This window comes from Myotis nattereri (genome assembly GCF_964212035.1).
Source record: "Myotis nattereri genome assembly, chromosome: 2".
NCBI lineage: Eukaryota > Metazoa > Chordata > Mammalia > Chiroptera > Vespertilionidae > Myotis > Myotis nattereri.
The window spans coordinates 23881108-23907214 of NC_138076.1; the positions used below are offsets into that span (position 1 = coordinate 23881108).

Sequence of the window (26107 nt, forward strand, 5' to 3'; positions counted from 1 at the left end):
TGTACCATCCTATACCCCTAGTCACATGCTTGTTTCCTTACATTAAGATTGGTTTCTAGCAAGTGTTATAATCCTGGTTAGTTTGATAGGTTTAATGTGCTTTTATATCTTTGTTTAATTTTCATTTCCTTCTTTTTAAAAAATATTTTTATTGATTTCAGAGAGGAAGGGAGAGGGAGAGAGAGAGAAAAACATCAATAATGAAAGAATATCATTTTTTGGCTGCCTCCTGCACGCCCCACACTGGGGATTGAGCCCACAACCTGATATGTACCCTGACTATAATTGAACCATGACCTCCTGGTTCATAGGTCACTGCTCAACCACTGAGCCATACCAGTAAGGCAAATCTGCATTTCTTTTGATTATCAATGAGGTTATGTTTTTTTTCCTGTATTTCATGACTTTTATTAATTGCCTATTATTGGCCTCTGTTCATTTTCCATTGGGTTATGTAATCTTTTGTTGTTATTAGAACTTTTATACATATAGATATCATAGTTTCAAATTTGATTAATTTGTGGGAATTGTCCTAATATTCTTGTTTCATTTGAATCTTATTACCCTAGTTTCTTCCAGGAGGTACTTTATGTAGAGGAAAAACCAATGAATGTGATGTTCCAGAATATTGCAATGGTACTTCTCAGTTCTGTCAGCCAGATGTTTTTATTCAGAATGGATATCCTTGCCAGAATAACAAAGCCTATTGTTACAATGGCATGTGCCAATATTATGATGCTCAGTGTCAAGTCATCTTTGGCTCAAGTAAGATATTTTATTTGTAATTGATTGCTTTGATTTTGTTTTTTGCTTTAGTTTTGGTTAAAAGTGGAAATAAAAATTACAGTATATATACACATATACATAATATCAAATTTTAGTTTTAATAAATTTATATAAATAGTATGGGGATATACATTGGGGTCTACTATTTTTATTTTCACTCAAAATATTTTTGAGATCCATCTGTATTAAGATTTACATTTAGATGATAATGCAATAGAGTATTCTATTACATAAATGTAATCTGTTCTATTACTGATAGATATTTAGGATGTTCAAAAATTCTTCTGATTCTCTTTTTAAAGTTTTCATTTTTATTAGACTTATATTTACACATAAAGATCCAAATTATTTAAAGATTTTATGAAAAAATAAAGTGTACTTGCAAGTACCATCTCCATTCATTGAGGAAACCACTTTTACCTTTTCTAGCTGATTATTTTTTCACTTGTTCCAGGTCTTTAGATGGCCTCTTGGTAATGCTATGTTTTGATTTTTCCCATGGTAGCATTCACTATTATGAGGAATTGGCTCACATAGTCACAGAGAATGGTAGGTCTCTTGCAGGGTAGTCAGCAAGCTGTAGCGTCAGAAGAGCTAACGGTGTAGTTACAGTCCCCAGGCTGGCAGGCCTGAGACCCAGGAACCCTGGATGATTCTGTTCGAGCGCTCAGGCAGTGCATGCCTAATCCCCTTAGATGGGGTGAAGAGGCTGCTTCCCTGGCAAAGAAGACTCATCAGGATCTAGGGGTTCAGTGTCCCCAGCTTCATCAGGGTCTTCCCACATATCTCCATTTCAGCTTTCAGGATCTCATTCTTTCACAATCACTGTCCTCAATGTAACAATAGACACCTATGAGGCTGGAAGTTCATCCTGGGATGTAATTCAGCCAATTGGAGAATGAGATTCTGGATTTCATTTGTAACAATCCCAGCTCTATCATTGCAGGAAATAAATGTCTTCTGCAGGACACACATAGCTTTCAGCTTATTTATGCAGTGATCAAACTGGGAATTCGAATACCTGAGTTTATCCCCCCCTCGCCCCCACCTTGTCTGGTGATATCAGAAGCAATCAGACAATCTCATACCCCATTGGGCATTTGATTAAAATGCTGGATTTATTTTTTCGAACCTAGAGTTGTTGATTTTGACCAGACTTCTGTTGTCTTTAATTTCTGTTGTACTCCTCTTTTTTTAAAAAAATATATTTTATTGATTTTTTACATAGAGGAAGGGAGAATAGAGAGTTAGAAACATTGATCAGCTGCTTCCAGCACACCTCCTACTGGGGATGTGCCCACAACCAAGGTACACGCCCTTGACTGGAATCGAACCTGGGACCTTTCAGTCCACAGGCTGATGCTCTATCCACTGAGCCAAACCGGTTAGGGATGTACTCCTTCGCTTGAGGTGGATAAGATAAGCAGGAGGAGAGAAGACTGTTTAAGAATTAAACGGGGCTTATTTATGTTACTCAGGCTATGGAGACAAAAGTGGTAGAGCTCTGTCAACTTGTGATATATATATTTTGCAAGAATAGGTAGGTTATTCCAGAATGCCTAATTTCAGATAGGCATTCTTAATGAAGTAAGTACTGTTATTTAGCAAAGATGTTATAGTGGCCTGCAAAAAAGTCTAGGACTAAAGGAACCACAGTAATTTTTCTCTTTGGATATTTTCTGGAATTCTTATAGCTATTTCCATCCTATAGGAGAGCTTTGCTAGGTATTGCTATATGATATTTATCCTGTACAAATATTCTGCATTCATTTTTCATATTACTTGATCCTTTGCCCCTTTTTTCCTCCAAGTCTTTTCACTCATATCCATTTCCTTTTAAAATAAACAACATAGTATTAGATGTGTAAGATAGGCAAATGAATTTCCTGTATTACATAGAAAGTACTGGCATTTTAGCTTAAAATATTTTTAAGTAAAGTATTTTTAGTAATGTATAATTAAGTGGAAAAATTGAATATTAAGTGATACATTTATAGCAGAATGAATTACTACTTTAAAAATATATTTTTATTGATTTCAGAGAGGAGGGGAGAGGGAGAGAGAGAGAAACGTCAATGATGAGGGAATCATTAGCTGCCTCTTGCATGCCCCCTACTGGGGATTGAGCCCGCAACCTAGGTATGAACCCTGACCAGGTTGGGAATTGAAACCTGGCCTCCTGGTTCATAGGTCGACACTCAGCCACTGAGCCACACCAGCCGGGCTGGAATGCTACTTTATCAGTTGTCATGGCTATCAGTCTATCTAATTCAGCGGTTCTCAACCTGTGGGTTGCGACCCCTTTGGGGGTTGAACGACCCTTTCACAGGGGTCGCCTAAGACCATCGGAAAACACATATAATTACATATTGTTTTTGTGATTAATCACTATGCTTTAATTATGTTCAATTTGTAGCAATGAAATTGGGGGTCACCACAACATGAGGAACTGTATTTAAAGGGTCGTGGCATTAGGAAGGTTGAGAACCACTGATCTAATTACTAGGAATACCTAAATTAAGCTTCCACATATGGTAAATTAAAAAACCAAATAATAGCAGGCAATATTTTCATCAACCTTTCCCCACCTGATTTAACTAGGAGTGCAATAAATGTGTTTGAGAGCAGTGGGAATGACTATGCTGAAAATGCTACCATACTGTGTGCGGGTTTTAATTTATTTATAGTTTCATCTTGTTTATTTATAGTTGCACCTCTTTTAGACCTTGAGTGTTTGAGTTTAGGCTAACTTTTAAGTATAGTCTGAGCTTTGTTTTTACAGTTGGTTGTTAAGTATAAAGTGTGGAACAAATTTTTTTCCCCCTGTAAGGCTAGAAACTTTTTCAAAGGTATTGAGGCAGTTCATCCAGTTGTATGGACTGTCATAGGGAATACTTTTCTTTCTGAAATAAATTGCCAGAACTTAAAATTTTTTTTATTAACATTGCAGAAGCCAAGGCTGCCCCAAAAGATTGTTTCATTGATGTGAATTCTAAAGGTGACAGATTTGGCAATTGTGGCTTCTCTGGTAATGAATACAAGAAGTGTGCCACTGGGTAAGTGACGGGAGGTTATAAAGGAAAATGAATGATTGCAAGACCAGTCATCTTTTATAACTCCTTGTGACTGCCAACTTTCTCCCCTTTAAATACCTAACTTTTCAAACTTATAATTTTGCAACACAAGGTTTCAGGGAGACTGAATAGAACTGGTTAAATAAGTCACCCCTTCTGACATTACCTATCTGAAATCGAATGGTTTTTAGAATCTTACTTTGTTTATCTATATTTACATTAAGAACCACAAATAAACACTCTTCCTCCTTTTTCTTCCTTTAATTAAAAGGTTGTTTTGCTAAATTTATAGAGGTACAGAATTAATTTTGTATTTTATTATTTTGTTCTCGCTCTGTAATTTAAAAGTGATACATTAAATAGAAAATTTCAATGCAGCATCATAACAGTTGATGTTAGGGGTACTTAGTGTGTTATGAAAGGATTTGGGAAGGGCATTCAACTCACACAGCCTTGGTGTATTGATGAGTTATGGATTGAGTTTTCAAGTAAGTAACTCAGAGCCAAGCCAAGAAGGGTGGAGTCCTTTCTTAGTTATTTTACATTACAGAATCTAATTGTTTTCTTACCATACTTCTTTAAAGAAGACACAATTGAAAAAAATATTTTTATTGATTTCAGAGAGGAAGGGAAAGAGAGAGAGATAGAAACATCAATGATGAGAGAGAATCATTGATCGGCTGCCTCCTGCACGCCCACATTGGGGATCAAGCCCGCAACCCAGGCATGTGCCCTGACTAGGAATTGAAATGTGACCTTCTGGTTCATAGGTTGACGCTCAACCACTGAGCCATGCTGGCTGGGCACCATTGTATTTTGATATAGTTCTATTATTTTCTATTTATAAAGTTATATTTATAAGACACTTTATTAGACTTTTTTGAGCCCTAGATAGATAGTGAGGAGGGATTAGGTGTGCAAAAAGGAGCATCAGCACTGCCTGACACCCTACTAATTTGTACCTCAGCATCCATTTACCTCTGCCCTTCTCTGCTGTATTTAAAGAAAGCTTCTTTGATCTCTGCTGCTCTCACACACTCTTTCTGTTGAGATTCCCTTCAGCTAAATAGTAGTACACTCTCTGTTTATCTGCATATATATAATTTTTCTATTGTATCTACACGGATACATTTTACATTTATTTTTCTATCTTTATAGAAATGCTTTGTGTGGAAAACTTCAATGTGAGAATGTCCAAGAAATGCCTGTATTTGGAATTGTGCCTGCTATTATTCTGACCCCCAGTGGAGGCACCAAATGTTGGGGTGTGGATTTTCAGCTAGGATCAGATGTTCCAGATCCTGGGATGGTGAATGAAGGCACAAGATGTGATGCTGGAAAGGTAATTAAAATGTTTCCTATTTATAAAGTAAAATTTTTAAAATTGTTATGCAAAATGATTGTTTTTTTTCTGATTATAAAAGAAATTATGTTTAGTATAGAGATTTGAGAAAATATAAAGCCATCAAGAACAAAATTAAGAATAGTTATGATTCTACTATCCAGATTTCTTATGTTATCACCTGTGGTTTCCATGTTGCCATGTGCTGTGCATTTTTCCCTCTCCTATCAATGAGCTATAATTTATTAGTTAGTTTGCCATTATTGGGACACCAAGGTGATTTCCAGGGTCGTGTGTGTGTGTGTGTGTGTGTGTGTGTGTGTGTGTGTTGAGGCGGGGTGGGGGGGGGTGTGCATCCACGTGTGTCTCTGTACTAGAAATCTCAGTGTTTGTCCTGCCCATGCTCCCTGTTATCCTGACCAGAGCTGTTTGGGTCAGATATGAGCCAAGATTTAGCCAGCCTCTGACTTAATGCCAGTGATGCCATATGAGAAGATGAACTTGTTTGGAATAAGTAATTAAAGAACAGTAATTAAGAGTAGGACAGAAGCTGTAAGAATTCTTTGAGAAATGCCATGCCATGAAGCAGGAGCAGAGCTAGAAGGCTTATGGCAAACTTAAGCCATTTACAAAAGATATAAGGATACGGGATTATTGAACAAGTTGAAGACACCAACTCAGAGGAGAATGGAGGAGGAGGAGAGAACACAATTGACTGATTATGTAACAAGTGAAAGACAAGGTGGACCCTCAAGTTACTTCAATTTCTACCAAGTTTTCAGACCAGTTCAGTTTCCCGCTTATAAAAAGAGCCTTATATGTTTTGTCCCTGTCCCTCCCACTACATATACTTGACTGCTTCAGTCATGATAAACAATGCAGAGATAAATGGCTTTATAAATAAAAATTTCAGAATATCTTAATTGTCTTCTTAGACAATAGTGTGCATACTTTTAAAGTTTTAGATATATTTTTGCCAATTTCACTTTATAAAAGTTATTGCTAGTTTACCTTCCAACCAGTTTTAAATAAGTGTTTTAATTCTCTATATGATAGTCAAGATTAGCTTCTATTGTTTTAAAGCTTTTTATTTTACTCTTTCTCGATTATTAGTGATATTAAATTTTTTGGTGTCTATATATTTATTCCTTATTTTGTGATTTTTTTATTGATATCTTTGTCCATTTAAAAACTGGTGTGTTTTTCTTATTGATTTTATACTTTGACTGGGAATACAGCTAGCCTTCAAAGGCTATATTATTATTTTAGCTATTGGGTTGGTTAGATAATATTTTCTATTTAATGGAATATCCTTTTAACCCTAATTAATAAGTATTTAAAAAGAATCGATTTTAAATTTTATTAGTTAAAAAAAATCAGCTATTGAAATAATACTTTTTTTTTGTTTTGGCCTATTGATGTGCTAGGTCATATCAATAAAATTCCTAACATTAAATTATCTTTATATTCCTGGAGCAAATACAGGTAAAGTTGAATTTTTCTGTAGATATATTCCTAGATTCTATGTGCTAGTGAGTATACTTTTTTATTTCTGAAATGGTATACATATAACTTTTTTGAACTTATGAAATTTTGCTCTATGAATTATAGTCAGTACTCTTTTAAAAAATATATATTTTATTGATTTTTTACAGAGAGGAAGGGAGAGGGATAGAGAGTTAGAAACATCGATGAGAGAGTAACATTGATCAGCTGCCTCCTGCACACCCCCCCACCGGGGATGTGCCCACAACCAAGGTACATGCCCTTGACCGGAATCGAACCTGGGACCCTTCAGTCCGCAGGCGGACGCCCCATCCACTGAGCCAAACTGGTTAGGGCTATAGTCAGTATTCTTAAGTCTCACAAAAACTCAGCTAAGTCTGAATTAAAGCATAACAGAAAATTTATTTATTAAAAACAAAATCAGTTAAAGAGATTTGGAACCCAGAATCCCAGATATTGTTTCTGCAGTTATTTCCTGTATCTTTCATTTTTGCTTCTCCCTTGATGGCCTCCCCCCCCCCCCCAGCATTATCTATAATAATAAAAGTGTAATATGCAAATCGACTGAACAGCCAAACAGCAGAACAAACATCCGGACGGCCATGCAATGACACGCACTGGTGCCAGGCCAGCCAAGGCAGGTGCAATGCCATTGGTCAGGGGGGCCCGCCATCACCCCACAATCGCCCCACAGAGGGAGGCCCAGGCCACCGGCCAGCAGGGTGATAGATTGGGGGGACTCTGCGATTGCCCCACAGAGGGTGGACCCTCTGTGGGATGATTGATTGGGGGGCTCCACAATTGATCACCCCAAAAAGGGAGGCCCAGGTCACTGACTGGCAGGCTATGGTGGGTGGGCAGGGCCTCCCTCTGCAGGGTGACTGATCACAGAGTTCTGGCCCTGCAGAGGGAGGCCCAGGCTACCTGGCTGGTGGCATTGCGGCAGGTGGGTGGGGCCTCACTCTGTGGGGCTATTGATCACAGGGCTTCCAGATTGTGAGAGGGCACAGGCCTGGCTGAGGGACCCCCTTGCCTCCTGAGTGCACGAATTTCATGTACCGGGCCTCTAGTTGAGATATAATTGACATATAACATTGTATAAACTTAAGATGTACAATGTGATGATTTGATGCACATATATATTGTGAAATGATTACCACAATATGGTTTGTTAATTTATCCATCATCTCACATGAATAAGTTTTTCTTCTGTTTGGAGAGAGAACATTTAAACTTACCCTTAATCACCATGCTAAATATTAGATGCCCAGAACTTACTCTTCTTATTATAACTGGAAGTTTGTACTCTTTGCAAATAAAGTGGAGGGTTGCAACACAGTAGCCCTGCTCTGGAACATTCCTGAAGGACAGTGGTGAAGGAAAATCCTCCCAGTGGACAGAATTTTGAGCAATACAACGGGTTGTTCTCTTTTAGGTTTGCTTGGAGGGAGAAATGGCCAGACGTACTTTATACTCCAATTCTGAAGGGTTCCCATCTTCTCCTTCATTTAAGGGTTCTGGGTCTGTAATATAGCTCAAATCTGGGAATTGATTGAGAGCTCGTGACTCAGTTTTTTTTTTTTTAATTTAAATTCTTTATTGTTTAAAATAAACAGTGAAATTACATGAGTCTCCTTTTTCCCCCATTGACCTCTCCCTAGACACCCTCACTCCCAGCACATGCCCTCACCCCACTACTGTCTGTGTCCATTGGTTATGCTCATATGCATGCATACAAGTCCTTTGGTTGATCTCTTACCCCCTCACCACCCACCTTCCCTCATAGATTGGACAGTCTGTTCAGTGATTCTATGTCTCTGGTTCTATTTTTATTCATCAGTTTATGTTCATTATATTACACAAATGAGTGAGATCATGTGATATTTATCTTTCTCTGACTGGCTTATTTCACTTAGCATAATGCTTGCTCTCCAGTTCCATCCATGCTGTTGCAAATGGTAAGAATTCCTTCTTTTTTACAGCAGCTTAGAATTCCTTTGTGCAGATGTACCACAGTTTTCTAGTCCTGTCATCTGCTAATGGGCACTTAGGCTGTTTCCAAATCTTAGCTATTGTAAATTGTGCTGCTATGAACATAGGGGTGCATATATCCTTTCTGATAGGTGTTTCTGTTTTCATAGGATATATTCCTAGAAGTGGGATTACTGGGTCAAATGGAAGTTCAATTTTTAATTTTTTGAGGAAATGCCATACTGTTTTCCACAGTGGCTGCACCAGTCTGCATTCCCACCAGCAGTGCAGGAGGGTTCCTTTTTCCCTGTATCCTCCTCAGCTCTTGTCGTTTGTTGATTTGTTGATGATAGCCATTCTGATAGTTGTGAGATGGTACCTCATTGTTGTTTTGATTTGTATCTCTTGGATGATTAGTGACTTTGAGCATGTTTTCATATGTCTCTTGGCCTTCTGTATGTCCTCTTTTAAAAAGTGTTCATTTAGGTCCTTTGCCCATTTTTTGATTGGATTATTTGTCTTTTGTTAAGTTGTATGAGTTCCCTATAAATGTTGGAGATTAAACTCTTATGAGAGATAACACTGGCAAATATGTTCTCCCATGCAGTGGGCTTTCTTGTTGTTTTGTTGATGGTTTCTTTTGCTGTGCAGAAGCTTTTTATTTTGATGTAGTCCCATTTGTTTATTTTCTGCTTCGTTTCCATTGCCCTAGGAGCGGTAGTGGTAAAGATATTGCTGCAACATGTGTCTGCTATTTTGCTGCCTATGGGTTCTTCTAAAATTTTTATGGTTTCCCTTCTTATGTTTAAGTCCTTTATCCATTTTGAGTTTATTTTTGTATATGGTGTGAGTTGGTGGTCTAGTTTCATCTTTTTGCATGTATCTGTCCAATTTTCCCAACACCATTTATTGAAGAGACTGTCTTGACTTCGTTGTATGGTCTTGCCTCCTTTGTCAAATATTAATTGAGCATAATGGCTTGGATCGATTTCTGGGTTCTCTCTTCTGTTTCATTGGTCTATATGTCTGTTCTTATGCCAGTACCAGGCAGTTTTGAGAACCGTGGTTTGGTAATATAGCAAGATATCTGCTATTGTGATCCCTCCAACATTGTTCTTCATTCTCAAGATTGCTGCAGCTATTCGGGGTCCTTTTTTATTCCAGGTGAATTTTTGGAGAGTTTGTTCTAAGTCTTTGAAATATGCCATTGGTAATTTATTCAGGATTGCATTGAATCTATAGATTGCTTTGGGTAGTATGGACATTTTAATGATGTTGATTCTATCAATCCATGAACACGGTATATTTTTCCACTTGTTTATGTCTTCCTCTATCTCTTTTTTCAGCGTCCTGTAATTTTCTGAGTACGGGTCCTTTACCTCCTTTGTTAAATTTATTCCTAGGTATCTTAATTTTTTTGTTGTGATGGTAAATGGGATTTTTTTTTTTTAGTGTCTCTTTTTGTGAGTTCATTATTGGTGTATAAAAAAGCCATAGATTTCTGGGTGTTAATTTTGTATCCTGCTACATTGCCAAATTCATTTATTAAGTCTAGTAGTTTTTTGATGGAGTCTTTAGGGTTTTCTAAGTACAGTATGATGTCATCTGTGAATAATGACAATTTTACTTCTTCTTTTCCAATTTGGATGCCTTTTATTTTGTGACTCAGTTTTTTTGATCCAGGTTAGATTTTTTTTCTCTTGACCTCGAACTTTTCTGCTTCTACAGATCTAGTATGAATGTATTAGTAGGCTTTCTATCACTTTCACTTTTGGGAGCTCCATGATCAAATATTCAACATTGTAGGCGGTGTACGAGAGTCACACTATTCTGATTGTTGCTTTAACACTGCTCTCCTTGGTTGTGACATACCCACGTTGGTTTTGACAGTTGGGGGCTGCCACTTGGCCCCCTGTTAACCAGAATCCAAATACTCTCATTGTGTTTCATTTTTCTCATTTATTGACCACAGTGCTCACTGTAAGGGTTGGTCTATAGAGAACAGTGATCACAGAGCTCTTCAAAGGTGCTAGGGATCCCTTTTCAAGCTCATTTTTCACAGTTATGGTGAAAGGTAGGTCTTCTGGGTCATCTGAGTAAGGTCTTAAATGGCAAATCCACTTAACATCACAATCTCTTTAACTCTTTGAATTGTTTCTTTTACCTGAAACCAAGGCAGATTCAGCATTTTCAACTCACTCAATTGGCTTTTGTTCCATTTAAAAATACATAGTTTCATTGATTTTTAGAGAGAGGAAGGGAGAGGGAGAGAAAAAGAGAGAGAGAGAAAGACAGACTGGCTGCCTCCTGCATGCTTCCTACCAAGGATCAAGCCTGCAATCCAGGTATATGCCCTGGTTGGGAGTTGAACCAGCAACCTTTTGGTGCACAGGATGATGCCTAACCAACTGAGTCACACAGGCCAGGGCTCTTTTAGTACATTTTTCAGGCAATTAATCAACAAGCTATTTCAGCTCTTTCTAAATCCCTGACCTGGAACATTAAATGCAGAATCTCTAATTAGTAAACCCATATCAGTAAATGTGGCCTGATTTAACTTTCTGTTCCTTCTGCCATTATCCCACACCCTTAATATCCATTCCCATATATGCTGCGTAGATTCCTGTCTGTATAAATTATAAAATTCAAGTAGTTCTTTTGGTATGTAGCATACTTCCTCTTGGGTTACACTTTGTACCTCATCTTTAGGGACCTGCTCCTACTTGAGTCTAGTCATAGATTTGGAAACAAAGGTGGTGGGGATGAATCTTGAGGAGGATCAACATTGTCTTACAAGGAAACTTTCTCAAATGAGGCTATTAAATCCCCTCAGGCAATGCAGCACTAATCCCTTGTCTTGGGAGTGGAAAGGACTCCCTTGAGGGTAGGGAGACTACTCCCACTGACAGAGAAGACTCATCCGAATTTGGGGACACCGTGTCCCCAGCTACATCAGTCAGGGTCTTCTCACACATCTCCATGCCAGCTGTCAGGATCTCATTCTTTCCCAATCACTGCCCTCTCCTTAACAGTAGATATCCTCTGAGGTTGGAGTTCGACTTGTGCTATAATCTCTCCAGTTGCAGGATGAGATTCTGGGTTTGATTTTTCAGATATATCAGCCCTCCTGCCACAGAGAATGAGGGGCTTCTTCAGTGCACTCAGAAGTTTCTAGGTCATTCATGCCTTACTTGAGCTGGGAATTCAGATTTGTGAACTCATGCTTTTCTTTTCCCACTTTGTCCAGCGATATTAGAAGTAACCAATCTCCTGTTTATAAAATGTTCATAAGAATCATATACATAGTTTGTCAGAATCTTGATTATTATAAGTGGTTGATTAGTAATAACCAGTGGTGATATTTTGTGAGTATCTATTGCCATGTCACACTATGGACTATACTCTTTTTACTATTGGAAAGAGAGTTGTTAATGTCTTTAAATATAATCAGGTAAGAGAGCCAATTTAATAAAGCCCACGAACCAGTTCAGAAAACATCCTTACAATATGTTTCTCTAGAATAACTCTAGGTATCAGTATCTGCATTAGTCAGGGTTCTCCAGAGAAATATAACCAATAGGAAGGATATATATATATATATATATATATATATATATATATATATATATATATAATTGACTCACATATTGATAATGGAGACTGACAAGGCTCAAGGTTTGCAGTTGGCAAGCTGGAGATCCAGGAGAGATGATGGTGGAGTTCCAGCCTGAGTCCAAGGTCTGTGAACCAGGAGAGCTGATAGTAATTCTAGTCTGGAATTCAGCAGGCCCAAGACCCAGGAAAAGCTGATGTTTTACTTCAGGAGGCAGGAAAACTACAGTTCCAAATTGCAAACAGGCAGGCAGGTGTAATTCCCTGTTATTTAGGGCAGGGTTAGGTTTTTTGTTCTATTTCAGCCATAGCTGATTGGATAAGGAAAGCAGTTTGCTTTATTTAGTCTGTTAATTTAAATGTTCAACTCATCAAAAATCACCCTCATAGAAACATTCAGAATAATGTTTGATCACATATCTGGCACCCTATGTCACATACATGTGGACACATAAAAGTAATTGTCACAGTCAGTTATTACAAATCAATTAAGTGCAGAGTAAAAACAGGAATTGGTAAACACATCTGAAAAAGATGGTGGATTGTAATATTTATTTATTTTCTCTGTTAAATCACAGAATATAAAGGTATAAGTAGGGAATAAATCCCAAAGTGGGAAATATGTGAAATTTCATCTGTAGACAAAGATTTCCACAAATTTTGAAAACAGAAAGTAGGTTGACAGAGTAGTAGAACCTACAACTTGCAGTGCAAACTGATAGGATATGAACAGGAAGACTGTGTCTTAGCTTTGCAGAAACCTAAACAAATTGTGATTTGTAAATAAAGGTTATAGCTGAGAGTGTGTTAAAGCATGAGACTGAAATGGAATTACTTTTAGTCTAATAAAGGAGAGGCTAACCCAGCCGTGGGCAAACTACGGCCCGCGGGCCGGATCCGGCCCGTTTGAAATGAATAAAACTAAAAAAAAAAAAGACCGTACCCTTTTATGTAATGATGTTTACTTTGAATTTATATTAGTTCACACAAACACTCCATCCATGCTTTTGTTCCGGCCCTCCGGTCCAGTTTAAGAACCCATTGTGGCCCTCGAGTCAAAAAGTTTGCCCACCCCTGGGCTAACCCCTTCTCTTATTTGTTTATTTTACTTATTTTTGTCAACAAAGCATCAGCAACCATTTGCCTAGTCCTCTAGGTTGAAGATGAGAAGGTAACATTTTTGATATATTTGGTCATCCTCTTATGAAATACCTGTATCCCTATCCTAATTCTAGTACACTGTTTCCTTCATGCATACATAACTGGACTATAGATGTGTTTGCAGCGATGGGAATGGCAGCAACCTTGGTACTTGAGTTCTGGCTAGGAAAGAATTCAGAGCCAAGACTCAAACTATAAGAGGACATTTATGTAGAAAACCACAGAGGCAGGAGAAGTAATTCGTACAAAAAATGGGCTTAGGGAACAAGTTATAGAGGCAAAGGAAGGGCCTTAGAAGTGAGGAAAGTAAAAGTGACATGCCTGGGCGTGCTCCCAGTAGGGGGAGGGTGCTGGGTCCTCCTGCCTAAGGTTTTTAAGGTGGAGATTTTAGGGGAGGTCTCAGGGCGGATCTCAATGGAATATTCACCAGCTTTCTAGGTGTTAGGGTCATTGAAGGAGGTATGCATGAGCTGTAAGGGGTAAAGCATTACGAATTTATTAGGTCATCTGGAAAACCAGATGGGCTGAGCCACCAAATGGCGTCAGCACTCAGGGATGGGGAATAAGAGATTTTAAAGGATTCTAGGCAGGCTTTTTTGGCAGGGAATTCTCTGGACAGGTCCCAGGTCCAGATACTGGATAAGTCAGGAGGGGAAAGTTACTGATCTTAGCAAATGGAATGTGGTCAAGCAAAAGGGAATGTCAGTTGGGAAATGATCTAAAGGTCAGTTTCCCAGGGGAGGGTATATCGATTCAATTATTTGATCAGACCTAATACCAGATTTGTCCTTTCAGGGTCTAGGTCTCCACTGATTGATTGGGCAGTTCGAGGCAGGTGGTCATTATCTAATGCAGCTGCTTCTGAGGTCACCCTAGGTGTCACTTGTCTGGTTTTGCTGCTTTTCTGGGACTGGAACTGAAATAGAACTGAAGCCTAGATGTTATCTCTAGGGAGGGGAGTCCAAACCGCATGACCAGCAATATGCTAGGGAAGGAAAGGTCACCCTGGGGATGAGGCCCACTCTACAGTTGCCCATTACTAGGCACCCGTGGCTTTCTACCCTGGTGACCTTCTGTACCTGGGCCATCGTCCTTGCTCTGGTCGTGTCTACCACAGATGGATTGTTACATAAAGTTAAACAATTCTCTGAGGAAACTCCATAAAAAAGAGAGAAAAAAACAACAAAAGCCTGTGTGGTTCAAATAAAGATTTTTAAATTCAAATAATTAAAATTTCTAATTTAGAGAAAGAAAACAAGGAAAGTGGGCAATTATGAAATTCCAGAGTACTTGTGAAGAAAAATCTCAATAGCTTCCAGAGACAAACCAAAACAAATAAACATACAAACAAAGACCTCCCAAAATTGGTCACGTATAAAAGAATAAAATTGAGAACTGAATTTTGGAAGACAGGAAGCAATGCTTTCATGTTTCTGAAAGATTCTCAACCTTGAATTATGTACACATACGCAATCAAGTGAGAGGGCACAATAAAAACATTTCAGAGATTTACAGGATACAAAAAGTTGTCTTTAAAAATCCTTTCTTAGGAAGTCATCTAACTGTAATGTTCCAGTAAAAATGAGGAAGTAAATAAAAAAGAGAAAGAATTGTAATATAGGGCAATGGTCGCCAACCAGTGGTCCGAAAGGTTGGTGACCGCTGATCTAGGACATAGGAGTATGTCAAAGGGAAATCCCAGTGTATCAGGCCAGGAGAATAATGACTATAGATTGGGGCAAGGGGCGGGGGACCAAGTTTTTAGAGAAATAGGAAACTTGAAAGAGGAAATTACACAAAAGGCCAATTGTGTAAGAAGAAAGGCATGTGTTACCCGTAGTTGAAAAAAAAAAGCTCTATAAGAAAGAAAATGTAGTCCTAGTATTTGGCTTTGAAATCAACAGTATTAATTATTGGTAAATGATACTTATTCCCCATTTTCTTGTTTCCTTATGGATGAATTTCCATTAAAATAATACTTTTGGATTTTTGAGTGACATTAGCAACATGGCTGAATAAGAGGTCCCTCAACAATAACAATTTGGCATCCATGCATGGACAGAAGTGTCTTTGTGAGAGCTGTGGGATCCCGCACCATACATCAGGAGGCCTGGGAGGAGTCTTGCCCAGCTATGTGTCCGGTAATAGGCACACTGAGCCTCTATCTTGGATGTGGACTCTGCAGTGACTTTGCATGGCTTTAGTCCTTCCAGTCACAGTTTGGAAGCCCCTGGAAGACAACATCTTAGTCACTCACAGATAAGAGAGTCTTTGCAGAAGTCCAGGTTTCTAGTGGAGAAGTTCCAGCACAGTGGAAGCAAAAAAGTATGAGTTGAACATATTGGAGAGGGTAGAGAAACAGTTTGATTCTGTGTAGGTGGTGGGAATGGCACCACTTGTCTGACTGGTTCAGCAACCTTGGTACTTGGGTTCTGGCTAGGAAAGAATTCAGGGCAAGACCCAAACTGTAGAGAACATTTATTGGGTAAATTATAGGGGTAGAAAAAGTAATTCCTAGAAGAAATGGGCTCAGGAAACAAGTTATAGAGGTAAAGGAAGGGCCCTTGGAGCTTGGGAGTGGGGAAGCTAAAGGTAACGTGCCTGGGGGTGAGAGGGAGAAGGGTGAGGGAAAGGCACGAGTGTGCTCCTGGGAGGGAGAACACACTGGGTCCTCCAGCCTAAGGGCTTTAAGGGCAGATTTTAGGGGAGGCCCCAGGGAAAGATCTTAATAGAATATTCAGCAGTTTTCCAGGTGTGTTCTTTCAGAGTTGTGGTCTCCACTGATTGATTGGCTGGCACCAGGGCAGGAGTTCATTATTCAATGCAGCTGGTCCTGAGGTTGGCTGAGGCTGGTTTTGTTGCTTATCTGGGCCTGGAGCTGAAATACAACTGAGGCCTAGATGTTATCTCCAGGGAGGAAAGATCAGGGGATCCAAACTGCATGACCAGTGATATGCTAGGGGAGGAAAAATCACCCTGGGGGTGAGGCCCCACAGTATATATTGCTAGGCACGTGGGGCTTTCCATCCTGGTGACCTTCTATACCTGGCCCGTTGTCCTTGCTCTGCTCATGTCTGTCTTACTGCCTACAGCAGTTCTACTCATATCATTCCTTACCCAAGGTGGCACAGCTTAGGGCAGGGGAGATCTTTTTAGCTCATGATTTCTCCCATGGGGAAAATGAGAGCAGGTCAGTGAGCACCTGGCTTCCCCAGCTGTGCACTGTACATTCTTTCTTACCCCCCCCCAGTGTACTGACTTGTGAACTGCATGACTGAGGGGTGAGAAGAGACTGGGAGAGGGGCATAGGCTCGTGGAGGACTTTAAAATAATGCAGGTCCTACTAACTATTTAGCAGACTCCACAAAAAGCCCATGCACAAGTGCCTAGGGATGCCTTGCCTGTGGATCCCTCCAAGTGGTACATGGGCACCCCATATGCCCTGACAGTGGTGGCGAGAGTGAGCCTTTGCAGACAACTAGTAAACAAAACAAAACAAAACAGAAAGAAAAAAGTTGTCACCACTTGGCCTGGTGTTTTTCAAGATCAAGAGAAGGCAAGATGGCCTAAGAATTCTGCTACAGAGGGAGCAAGAAGTATGGAGCAGGCATATTTGTAGAAGGCTGAGAAAGCCTCAGGATGCCTAGCTGGGCTGAAGAAAGGTATTTCTCTCATGATGGCAGTTAATAAAGACTGGAGGAGTTGACTGCTACTTCAGATGTAAAGATAGCAATCCAAAACTTCAGATCTACCAAAGGATCACAATAATTTTTCAGTAACTGGTCCCAAAGAGATGATGATATATGATTTACTAATGAAGAACTCAAGTAGTTGTTTTTAAGGAAGTTCAGTGAGCTACAAGAAAACATAGACAATTTAGCAAGATCAGGAAAACAATCTTCTATAATAATAAAAGTGTAATATGCTAATTAGACCAGACAGCCAAACAACCTTCCGGACATCCTCCCGGACGTTCTTCTGGATGACCTTCCAGACGAAGCCAGGGCTGCGAGGGCCGAGGCAAGCCACTGAGGCTGCAAGGACCAAATCCCTTGCACGAATTTCGTGCATCGGGTCTCTAGAACATGAATAAAATGAGAAGTTTTAACAAAGATAGATATCATGAACACTATGAAAAATCATATACTAGCAAATTGGATAACCTAGGATAAATGAATTCATTTCTAGAAACTTATAATTTACCAAGACTAAATCATGATGAAATAGAAAGTCTGAACAGACCAATAACAAGTAAGGAGATTGACTCAGTAATCAACAACCTCCCAATAAAGAAAAGCCTAATACAAAGTCATTTAACTGGTGAAGTCTACCAAGGATTTAAAGAAGAATTAATGCCAATTCTTAGTCTTCAAAAAAAAAAAAAAATCAAAGAGGAGAACACATCTCAAATTTGTTTTACAAGGTCAGCATTATCCTGATACCAAAGCCAGATAAGAACACTCAAGAAAATAAAATTACAGTTCAATATCCTTGATGAATATACATGCATAGATTCTCAACAGAATATTAGCAAACCAAATTGAACAGCACATTAGAAAGATAATACATCAGGATCACACTGTATTTATCTCTAGAAAGTAAGGATGGCTCAATATAAGCAAATCTGTAAATGTGATACATCATATTAATAGAATGAAAGATAAAAATCATATGATTCTCTCAATTGATGCAGAAAAGGCATTTGACAAAATATGACATCTGTTCATGTTAAAAACCTTTCAACGAACTGGGTAGAGAAGGAATGTACCTCTACACAATAAAGGCCATACTGACAAGCCCACAGCTTATATCATACTAAGTGGTAAAAGGTTGAAAGCTTTTTCTGTAAGATAAGAAACAAGACAAGTACCAAGAAACAAGATAGTACTGGAAGTTGTAGCCAGAGCATTCAGGTTGGAAAAGAAATAAAAGGCTTCTAAACTATAATTGAAAATTAACATTGTCTTTGCAAATCACATGATCTTTTATATAGAAAATTCTATAGAGTCCACCAAAAAATGTTACCAAAAATCAATGAATTTGGTAAAGCTGCAGGATACAAGATCAACATATAGAAATTATTTGCATGTATTTACATTACAATGAACTATCTGAATGATAAAGAAAACCGTACCATTCACAATAGCATCAAAAAATGAAATACTTATGAATAAATTTAACCAAGGAGATGAAAAATCTGACCACTGAACATTCCAAGACTTTAATGAAAGACATTTAAGAAGACACAAATATAGGCATACCTCATTTTATTGTGCTTCATTTTATTGCACTTTGCAGATTTGGTGTGGGTTTTGTTTTTTGTTTTTTTTACAAATCAAATGTTTGTGGCAACCCTACCCTGCATTGAACAAGTCTAGAGGCGCCATTTTTTCAACAGGCTTAGATGATGGCTAACATTTTTTAGCAAAAAAGTATTTTTAAGTTAAGGTATGTATATTTATTAGACATAATGCTATTGCACATTTAATAGACTATAGTATAGTGTAAATATAACTTTTATATGCACTGGGAAACCAAAAATTCGTGTGACTTGTTTTATTGTGATAATCACTATATTGCAGTGGCTTGTAATTAAACATGCATAATTTCGAGGTATGCCTGTAAGTGGAAAGATATCCCATGTTCATGGATTGGAAGAATTTATATTGTTAAAATTTTCATACTATCTAAAGCCATCTGTACATACAATACAATAAAAATTGCATTAGCATTTTTAACAGAAATAGAACAGATAATCCTAAAATTTATATGGGATCATGAGGATCATAAATAGCTAAAGCAATCCTAACTGGAGGCATAACAATTTCTGTTCACTATATTACAAAGCTATAGTAGTCAAACAGTAAGCTATTGGTATAAAAATAGACACCTAGACCAAGAGAACAGAATAGCCTCAAACAAATCCCCACATATATGATCAACTAATGTTTAATAATCAAGTTTTACTCAATGGGGAAAGGGTCATCTCTTTAATAGATAGTATTGGGAAAACTGGATATTTACATGCTATTAAATATTTTAATGACTCCTATCATTCACCACTTACAAAAATTAAAATGAATTAATGACTTAAACATAATACCTGAAACTTTTAGAAGAAAGCATTGAGAAAAAGCTCCATAACATTGGGCTTGGCAATTATATATATATATTTTTTTTTTCAAAAAAAATATGTATTTTATTGATTTTAGAGAGGAAGGGAGAGGGAGAGAAAGATAGAAACATCAATGATGAGAGAGAATCATTGATTGGCTACCTCCTGCACGCCCCCTACTGGGGATCGAGCCCTCAACCCAGGTGTGTGCCCTTGGCTGGAATCAAACTGGGACCCTTCTGTCTGTAGGCTGATGCTCTATCCATTGAGCCAAACCAGCTAGGGCGGCAATTATATTTTTTTATGTGACATCAAAAGCACAACCATCAAAAGCAAAAATAATGAAGTGGGGCTATATCAAATGAAAAAGCCTCTGTATAAGAAAAGAAATATAGAATAAAATGAAAAGGCAACTTATGGAATGTGATAAAATATTTTAAAATTATATATTCAATAAGGGGCTAATATCTAAAATATGTAAGGCACTTATACTACTCAATAGCCCAAAACCAAACAATCTGATTAAAAATGGGCAGAAGATCTCTGAATGACATTTTTCCAAAGAAGGTAAAAAATGACCAACAGGTACATGAAAAAATGTTCAGCATCACTAATCATCTGGGAAGTGCAAATCAAAACCACAATGAGATAATCACCTCATCTCTATTATATAAGCTAACATTAAAAAGACAAGAGATAAGTGTTCATGAAGATGTAGAGAAAATGAAACCCTTGTGCATTGTTGGTGGGAATGTAAATAGGTACAGTCACTGTGGAAAATAGTACAGAATTTCCTCAAAAAATTCAAAATAGATCTATCATCTGATCCAGCAATTTCACATCTGGGTATATACCCAAAATAAATGAAAATAGGATCTTGAGTTATCTTTATTCCTATGTGCATTGCAGCATTATTTACAGTAGCCAAAATATTAAAGTAATCTAAATAGTGGATTATTATTTATTTATGAGAAAGAAGGAAATCTTGCCATCTGAGATAACATTTATGGACCTTGAGGCATTATGCTAAATGAAATAAGTCAGATAGGGAAAGACAAATAGTGCATGATCTTACCTCTATGTGCAACTTAAAATGACAAAATCACAAAAACAGAGTAGAATGGTGGTTTCCAGGGGCTGAGGGGTGGGGTGGTGGAAACGGAGATGTTGGTAAAAGGGTCCAAACTTCCAGATGTAAGATGATTAGCGTCTGGAATCTAATATTCAGCATGGTGATTATAGTTAATAATATTATATACTTGAAAGTACCAACAGAGTAGATTTTAAATGTTCTCACTACAAAAAAGAAATGATAATTATGTGGAGTGATAGAGGTGTTAACTAAGCCTACTGTGGTAATCATTCCACAAAATATGTTTATCAAATCAACATGTATACCTTAAACTCACACATTGTTATATGTCAATTATAACTCAATAAAGCTGGAGAATAATAACACTCCCTGCCTCACTGTTTCTCCTTCACTCTGAGAGATGCAGAGTGACAGCTGCAATTGATGAGTTTGTGAGAAGACACTGGGCAGGGGTGGCTCAGTCTCTTCTGTCTTCTCTTTTCAGATCTCCCTGTCTGCAGAGAGGGTGCATTCTGGTCTGCTCTCTCAACCATGCAGTACATTTAGCAAGGCAGGCTCTGCTTCTGTGGGGGGAGGCCTGTGGTTGTCCAGAGCAGCCTGTGACTAGGCAGGTAAGTTTGATTTTGGGGTGCAGAATTAGGAAGCCCAGTTCATTATTAACTTAGTCAGGTTAGCCGCTTTATTGATAATAAAGATAATACTTGGATCTCTAATTATCAGCTTCCCCTGTCTGCCTTGACCTAGTTATGAACTTGCTCAGGTAATAGTGACATGTAATGTATTGAGTGGATAATATCCCAATATTATGGTATACATATTAAGCAATATTTAGTTTGAGAAGCTAAAGGAGGGGCATTTGGGTTGGTTGTTAGAAAGCAAAATTCTTATCTATTATAAGGATATTAATTGATGATGTCTAAAATAGAGAAATCAACTAATAGGATACTAATTTAAAATAGGGAGAGAATTACCCCAAGGAAGGGTGGTTGTCTCTAGACTGCCAGGATGGCAGACAGGATGGAAATGGGTCATAGAGTTATTTTATCATAAGCACTTTTATCACTACTATTATTTGATTTTTTAACCATCTGCATGTATTGTATTGTTTTAAAAACTTACATGATAAAAATGAAGGACAGCTAGTATCCTGTTCTTTAAAAGTGATTTGGGGAGTGGTCTGTCATCTTGACTAAGATCAGAACATTGTTGACATTCAGAGACTTTTGTTGACATTCACAGGCTGAGGGACTCTCTTGTGGGAAGAATTCATGACAGTGCTGATACAGTTTACTGGAATGCTTGATGACGTCAAAATCTACATTACCAAAGTTGTGAGATTTTTCTCTGAAGCTCTTACTATAACAGAAAAAAAAGTGCTGATTGGCTGGTTTGAGAATTATAACCAACAAAATATGCCTTTTTCTAAAATTAAATTTATTGGGATAACATCTATAATAACAAAAGGGTAATATGCTAATTAGACCAGACGTCTTCCAGATGTCATCCTAGATGTCCTTCCTGATGAAGCTGGGGCCAGAGGGAAGCCAGCTAGGTCCTGGGTGCTTGCGGGTGGCCAGGGTGAAGCTAGCCCGGGTCCCGGGTACCTGCGGGCGGCCGGAGGAGGGAAGCCAGCCCAGGTCCCGGGTGCCAGAGGGAAGCCGGTCCCAGCAGTCGGGAGAAAGAAGGCCTACTCTTGCACAAATTTTCATGCATTGGGCCTTCAGTTGGTTCATAAGATTATATAGGTTTCAAGTGTGCATTTCTATGATACGTGACCTGTACACAATATGTGTATTGTGTTTACCACCCAAAGTCAAATCATCTTCTGTCACCATGTATTTGATGCCTTTTAGCTTTTACCAACCCACCCTTCCCTCTGGTAACCACCATACTCTTGTCTGTTTTTATGAATTTTTAAAAAATTTATTCATTGGTTGCTTTCAGTTTTGTATACCATATATGAATGAAATCATATGGTTCTTAACTTTTTCTGACTTATTTTGCTTATATTCTCAAGGTTCATTGATGTTGTTGCAATTGGTAGTATTTCATCTTTTCTTAAGGCTGAGTAGTATTGCATTGTATATATACACCACATCTTATGCCATTTTCTTTTGTGATGTAAGAGAAGGTGAAAAGATTTACTGACTACAAACATGACTATTTGCTTTGGAAACTGGGCGTGCTTCAGGTTTGGTGCTGGGTTTAATATCTGCTCATTTTTGGGAATGAAACATCCAGGTTTAATGACTTGACCCTGTATTTCATTTTTGATAAATGTGCATTTGGAGATAGTATATTCTTGCTTATAACATATAGTGTTTGATAATTACATATTCAGACCCTTCACATTCTTATTTTGTCGTCTAGTTTATTATTTTTTTTAGTAGCATCGAACACTCATCTACATTTACTCTCACCTACTTTTGCGAGTACTTCTGTAGGATAGATTTCTAGTCGATTTTTTTTAAATTAAGAGATATGCATTAAAAATCTTATAGGCACTGCCAATTTACCTTTCAGTAAGGTGGCAACTTCCATTCCACTAGTTGTACATAAGGGTGTCTTATTTTCTCTCACACTCTTGCTAACATTGTGTGTTTTTAATCTCTTTAATTTTTGACATCCTGACTAGGTGACAAAAAGCCTCTGTCAGAGCACAGCCAGAGCCCTGCACAGCTCTGCTGGTCTGAGTTGTTCTGGGTGACTTTCAGTCCATGTATTCTTCTAAATTCTCCCATTCGACTACGTCAGGGCTGGTTCCTGCTTGAACCCTGCCCACTGTACAACTGTTGGGAACTTAGTCTAAGTTCCTCCTTTACCAAGCGTCAGAGACATAGGTCAATTCTTGGCAGCAGGGCAAACGGAGAAGCCATGATCGGTTGTGGGTAGATAAGAATGAGTCTTTATTGCAGAAGCCAGGGGCCATATAGCCATCAGATAAGAACAGCCCTCACAGCAAACTAAAGGCAGGCGGCCAGACACCGGCTGGTATAGCAGTATCTGAGCTCCCCAGCCTCTCCTGCACACGTAGGAGCTACATTCTCTGTGCCTGTCGCCTCTGCTTCGCTGAGCTCTCTTCTTCTGCTCGCCTGCTCTCTCACAGACTTCTCACTCCATCCGGCTAGCTGGTCAGTAACCTAATTTACACTATTTAGACAAAGAAGGCTTCGTGCCAATGGTTACATCAATCACACTGGCTACAGAAGGGCCGAGTGTACCGTGTGTCCTTGCACCTGCTCATGTATCTTGGCTGGATTAGGGTTCCCAGGCTCAGAGTCCTTGGACATCTTGATTAGGCTCATGCCAGAGCGGCCTTTGGCCAGTCTGGTGTGTTGATAACAAGGCCTCTGTGCTCCCCTTGGCCTTGACCATCCGGGGACCTGGTGTGGTTCCCACGGCCTCATTATTTTATTTTGCATTTTTCTTCTTGGTCATCTTTTTATATTTTTATTACCTCTATGTATTTTTTTCTGTTAAGTCCATATTCACATCTTTTTTCTTTCTTTGTTGCGTTGTCATTTTTTATTGTTTTTAAGGGTTCCTCATATATAAAGAATGTTAATTGTCAGTTATGTTGCAAATATTTTTTACAGTTTCTTATTTGTCTCTGCCATAAAGAAACTTTAAACTATCTTTCAGTTTTGTCTTGGTTTCATCTCATGCTTAGAAAAGTTTTTTTGTATCCCAATATAATATAAATATTCTGTTTTGATATTGTATTTTTATAATTTGGTTGGGCTTTGGCTTTTATTGGCACAGTTGAATTTGTTAATGTTTCAACCTATTTATATGATCTTACTGTTTTAAAAAATATTTCCTACCTTATCTTACTCTCTTCCTGGATTGAAAAAATTGTATGTTTGTGGTGTGTGTGTGTGTGTGTGTGTGTGTGTATGAGTTCAGTGTGGCAGTGACTTATCTTTTATCTTTTTTTCCCATTAAAGTACTTCTGGGTTTTTTTATAGCAAGAAAAACACATTAGTATATTTTTCCCACCAACATCAAGAATAAAAATAGTATCTACTGATTTCCCCCATGTAAGATGTATCATTATTGCTTTTAAACCCCTACATGCTTTTTTTTTTGTTGTTGTTGTTGTTGTTGGAAAAATATTGACTTTAAACTCCAGGTTAGTACTAACATGTATAAATATATCATTAGGCCCTTTAACTTTGCATTTTCTTTTGTTGTCATAATATGTTAACATTTATGTACAAGAAGGATAGGAAATGCTTGGTGTGTGTGCCTATGCTGACACACTGATAGAACCAAGCACCGAGCATTGTGTACAGCAGTGAAATGGGATGGGTTGGATCCTATCCTTTCTGGCCTCCGCTAAAGGCTAGACCCTGGCACTGTGAGCAGGCTTTCAGTTTGGTGTTACTTCAGACATATATTTTTGATATATTTACTCAACATTTTTATTTAGGGGAGAGGCTAAACATTAAGAGTGAAAAAAAGTGGAAGAGGAGAACTCTTAAGCTCCTTTTTTTGTGGTCCCAGGTAGTTCATCTTTGGCTTCAAACTTAATGTCCTGAAATAAAAAATGAGAAATTCTGTAGTTTTCTTTATCTGAATACTTAGGATTTTCGCATCTATTTTAGTATAGAAGGATATATTATAGTTTTATCATTGTTTTTGGCCTTTGTATCATCTTTGCCCTTTTTGATCAATTAGTTATATGTCAATTAATTAACTTTAATTACTTTTCTCCATTTGCAAATATATAATATGGGAATAACTATTCTTTAAAAGTTTGAAAAAGCCCTGACCGGTTTGGCTCAATGGATAGAGCATCGGCCTGTGGACTGAAGGGTCCTAGGTTCAATTCCAGTCAAGGGCATGTACTTGGTTGTGGGCACATCCCCAGTAGGGGGTGTTCAGGAGGCAGCTGATCGATGTTTCTCTCTCATCAATGTTTCTAACTCTCTATCCCTCTCCTTTCCTTTCTGTTAAAAAAACAAAAAATCAATCAATTATATTAAAAAATAAAAGTTTGAAAGAGTTCCTAAACAATGAAATTATCTATGCCCAGGTCTTTTTTTCCTGGCTAGTTTTATTAATTTGTCAATTTTTCTTATTACTTCATTTCCCCCCCAGATCTGTAGAAATTTCCAATGTGTAAATGCTTCTGTTCTGAATTATGACTGTGACATTCAGAAGAAGTGTCATGGACATGGGGTGAGTCATGTTCTCTTTTGGCTTGTTCATGGAAGTAATGCTGTTTAATGAGGAATCCCAGTAAGGCAGTGGTTCTCAACCTTCCTAATGCTGCGACCCTTCAATACAGTTCCTTATGTTGTGGTGACCCCCAACCATAAAATTATTTTCGTTGCTACTTCATAACTGTAATTTTGCTACTGTAAATATCTGATATGCAGGATGTATTTTCATTGTTACAGATTGAACATAATTAAAGCATAGTGATTAATCACAAAAACAAT

The 26107-nt window shown here is 38.1% G+C and overlaps 1 protein-coding gene across 1 annotated transcript in view; it reads left to right on the forward strand.

Moving 5' to 3' along the window:
• Positions 1-26107, forward strand: part of ADAM9 (ADAM metallopeptidase domain 9) — a gene marked incomplete at its 5' end in the record, with an annotated part of 98907 nt that overhangs the window by 54937 nt on the left and 17863 nt on the right. The window contains 4 exons of the mRNA XM_081083136.1: positions 570-765; positions 3737-3842; positions 5019-5202; positions 25764-25844. Of these exons, the coding sequence (XP_080939262.1) occupies positions 570-765; positions 3737-3842; positions 5019-5202; positions 25764-25844 (567 nt within the window). The remainder of the gene's footprint in view (positions 1-569; positions 766-3736; positions 3843-5018; positions 5203-25763; positions 25845-26107) is intronic.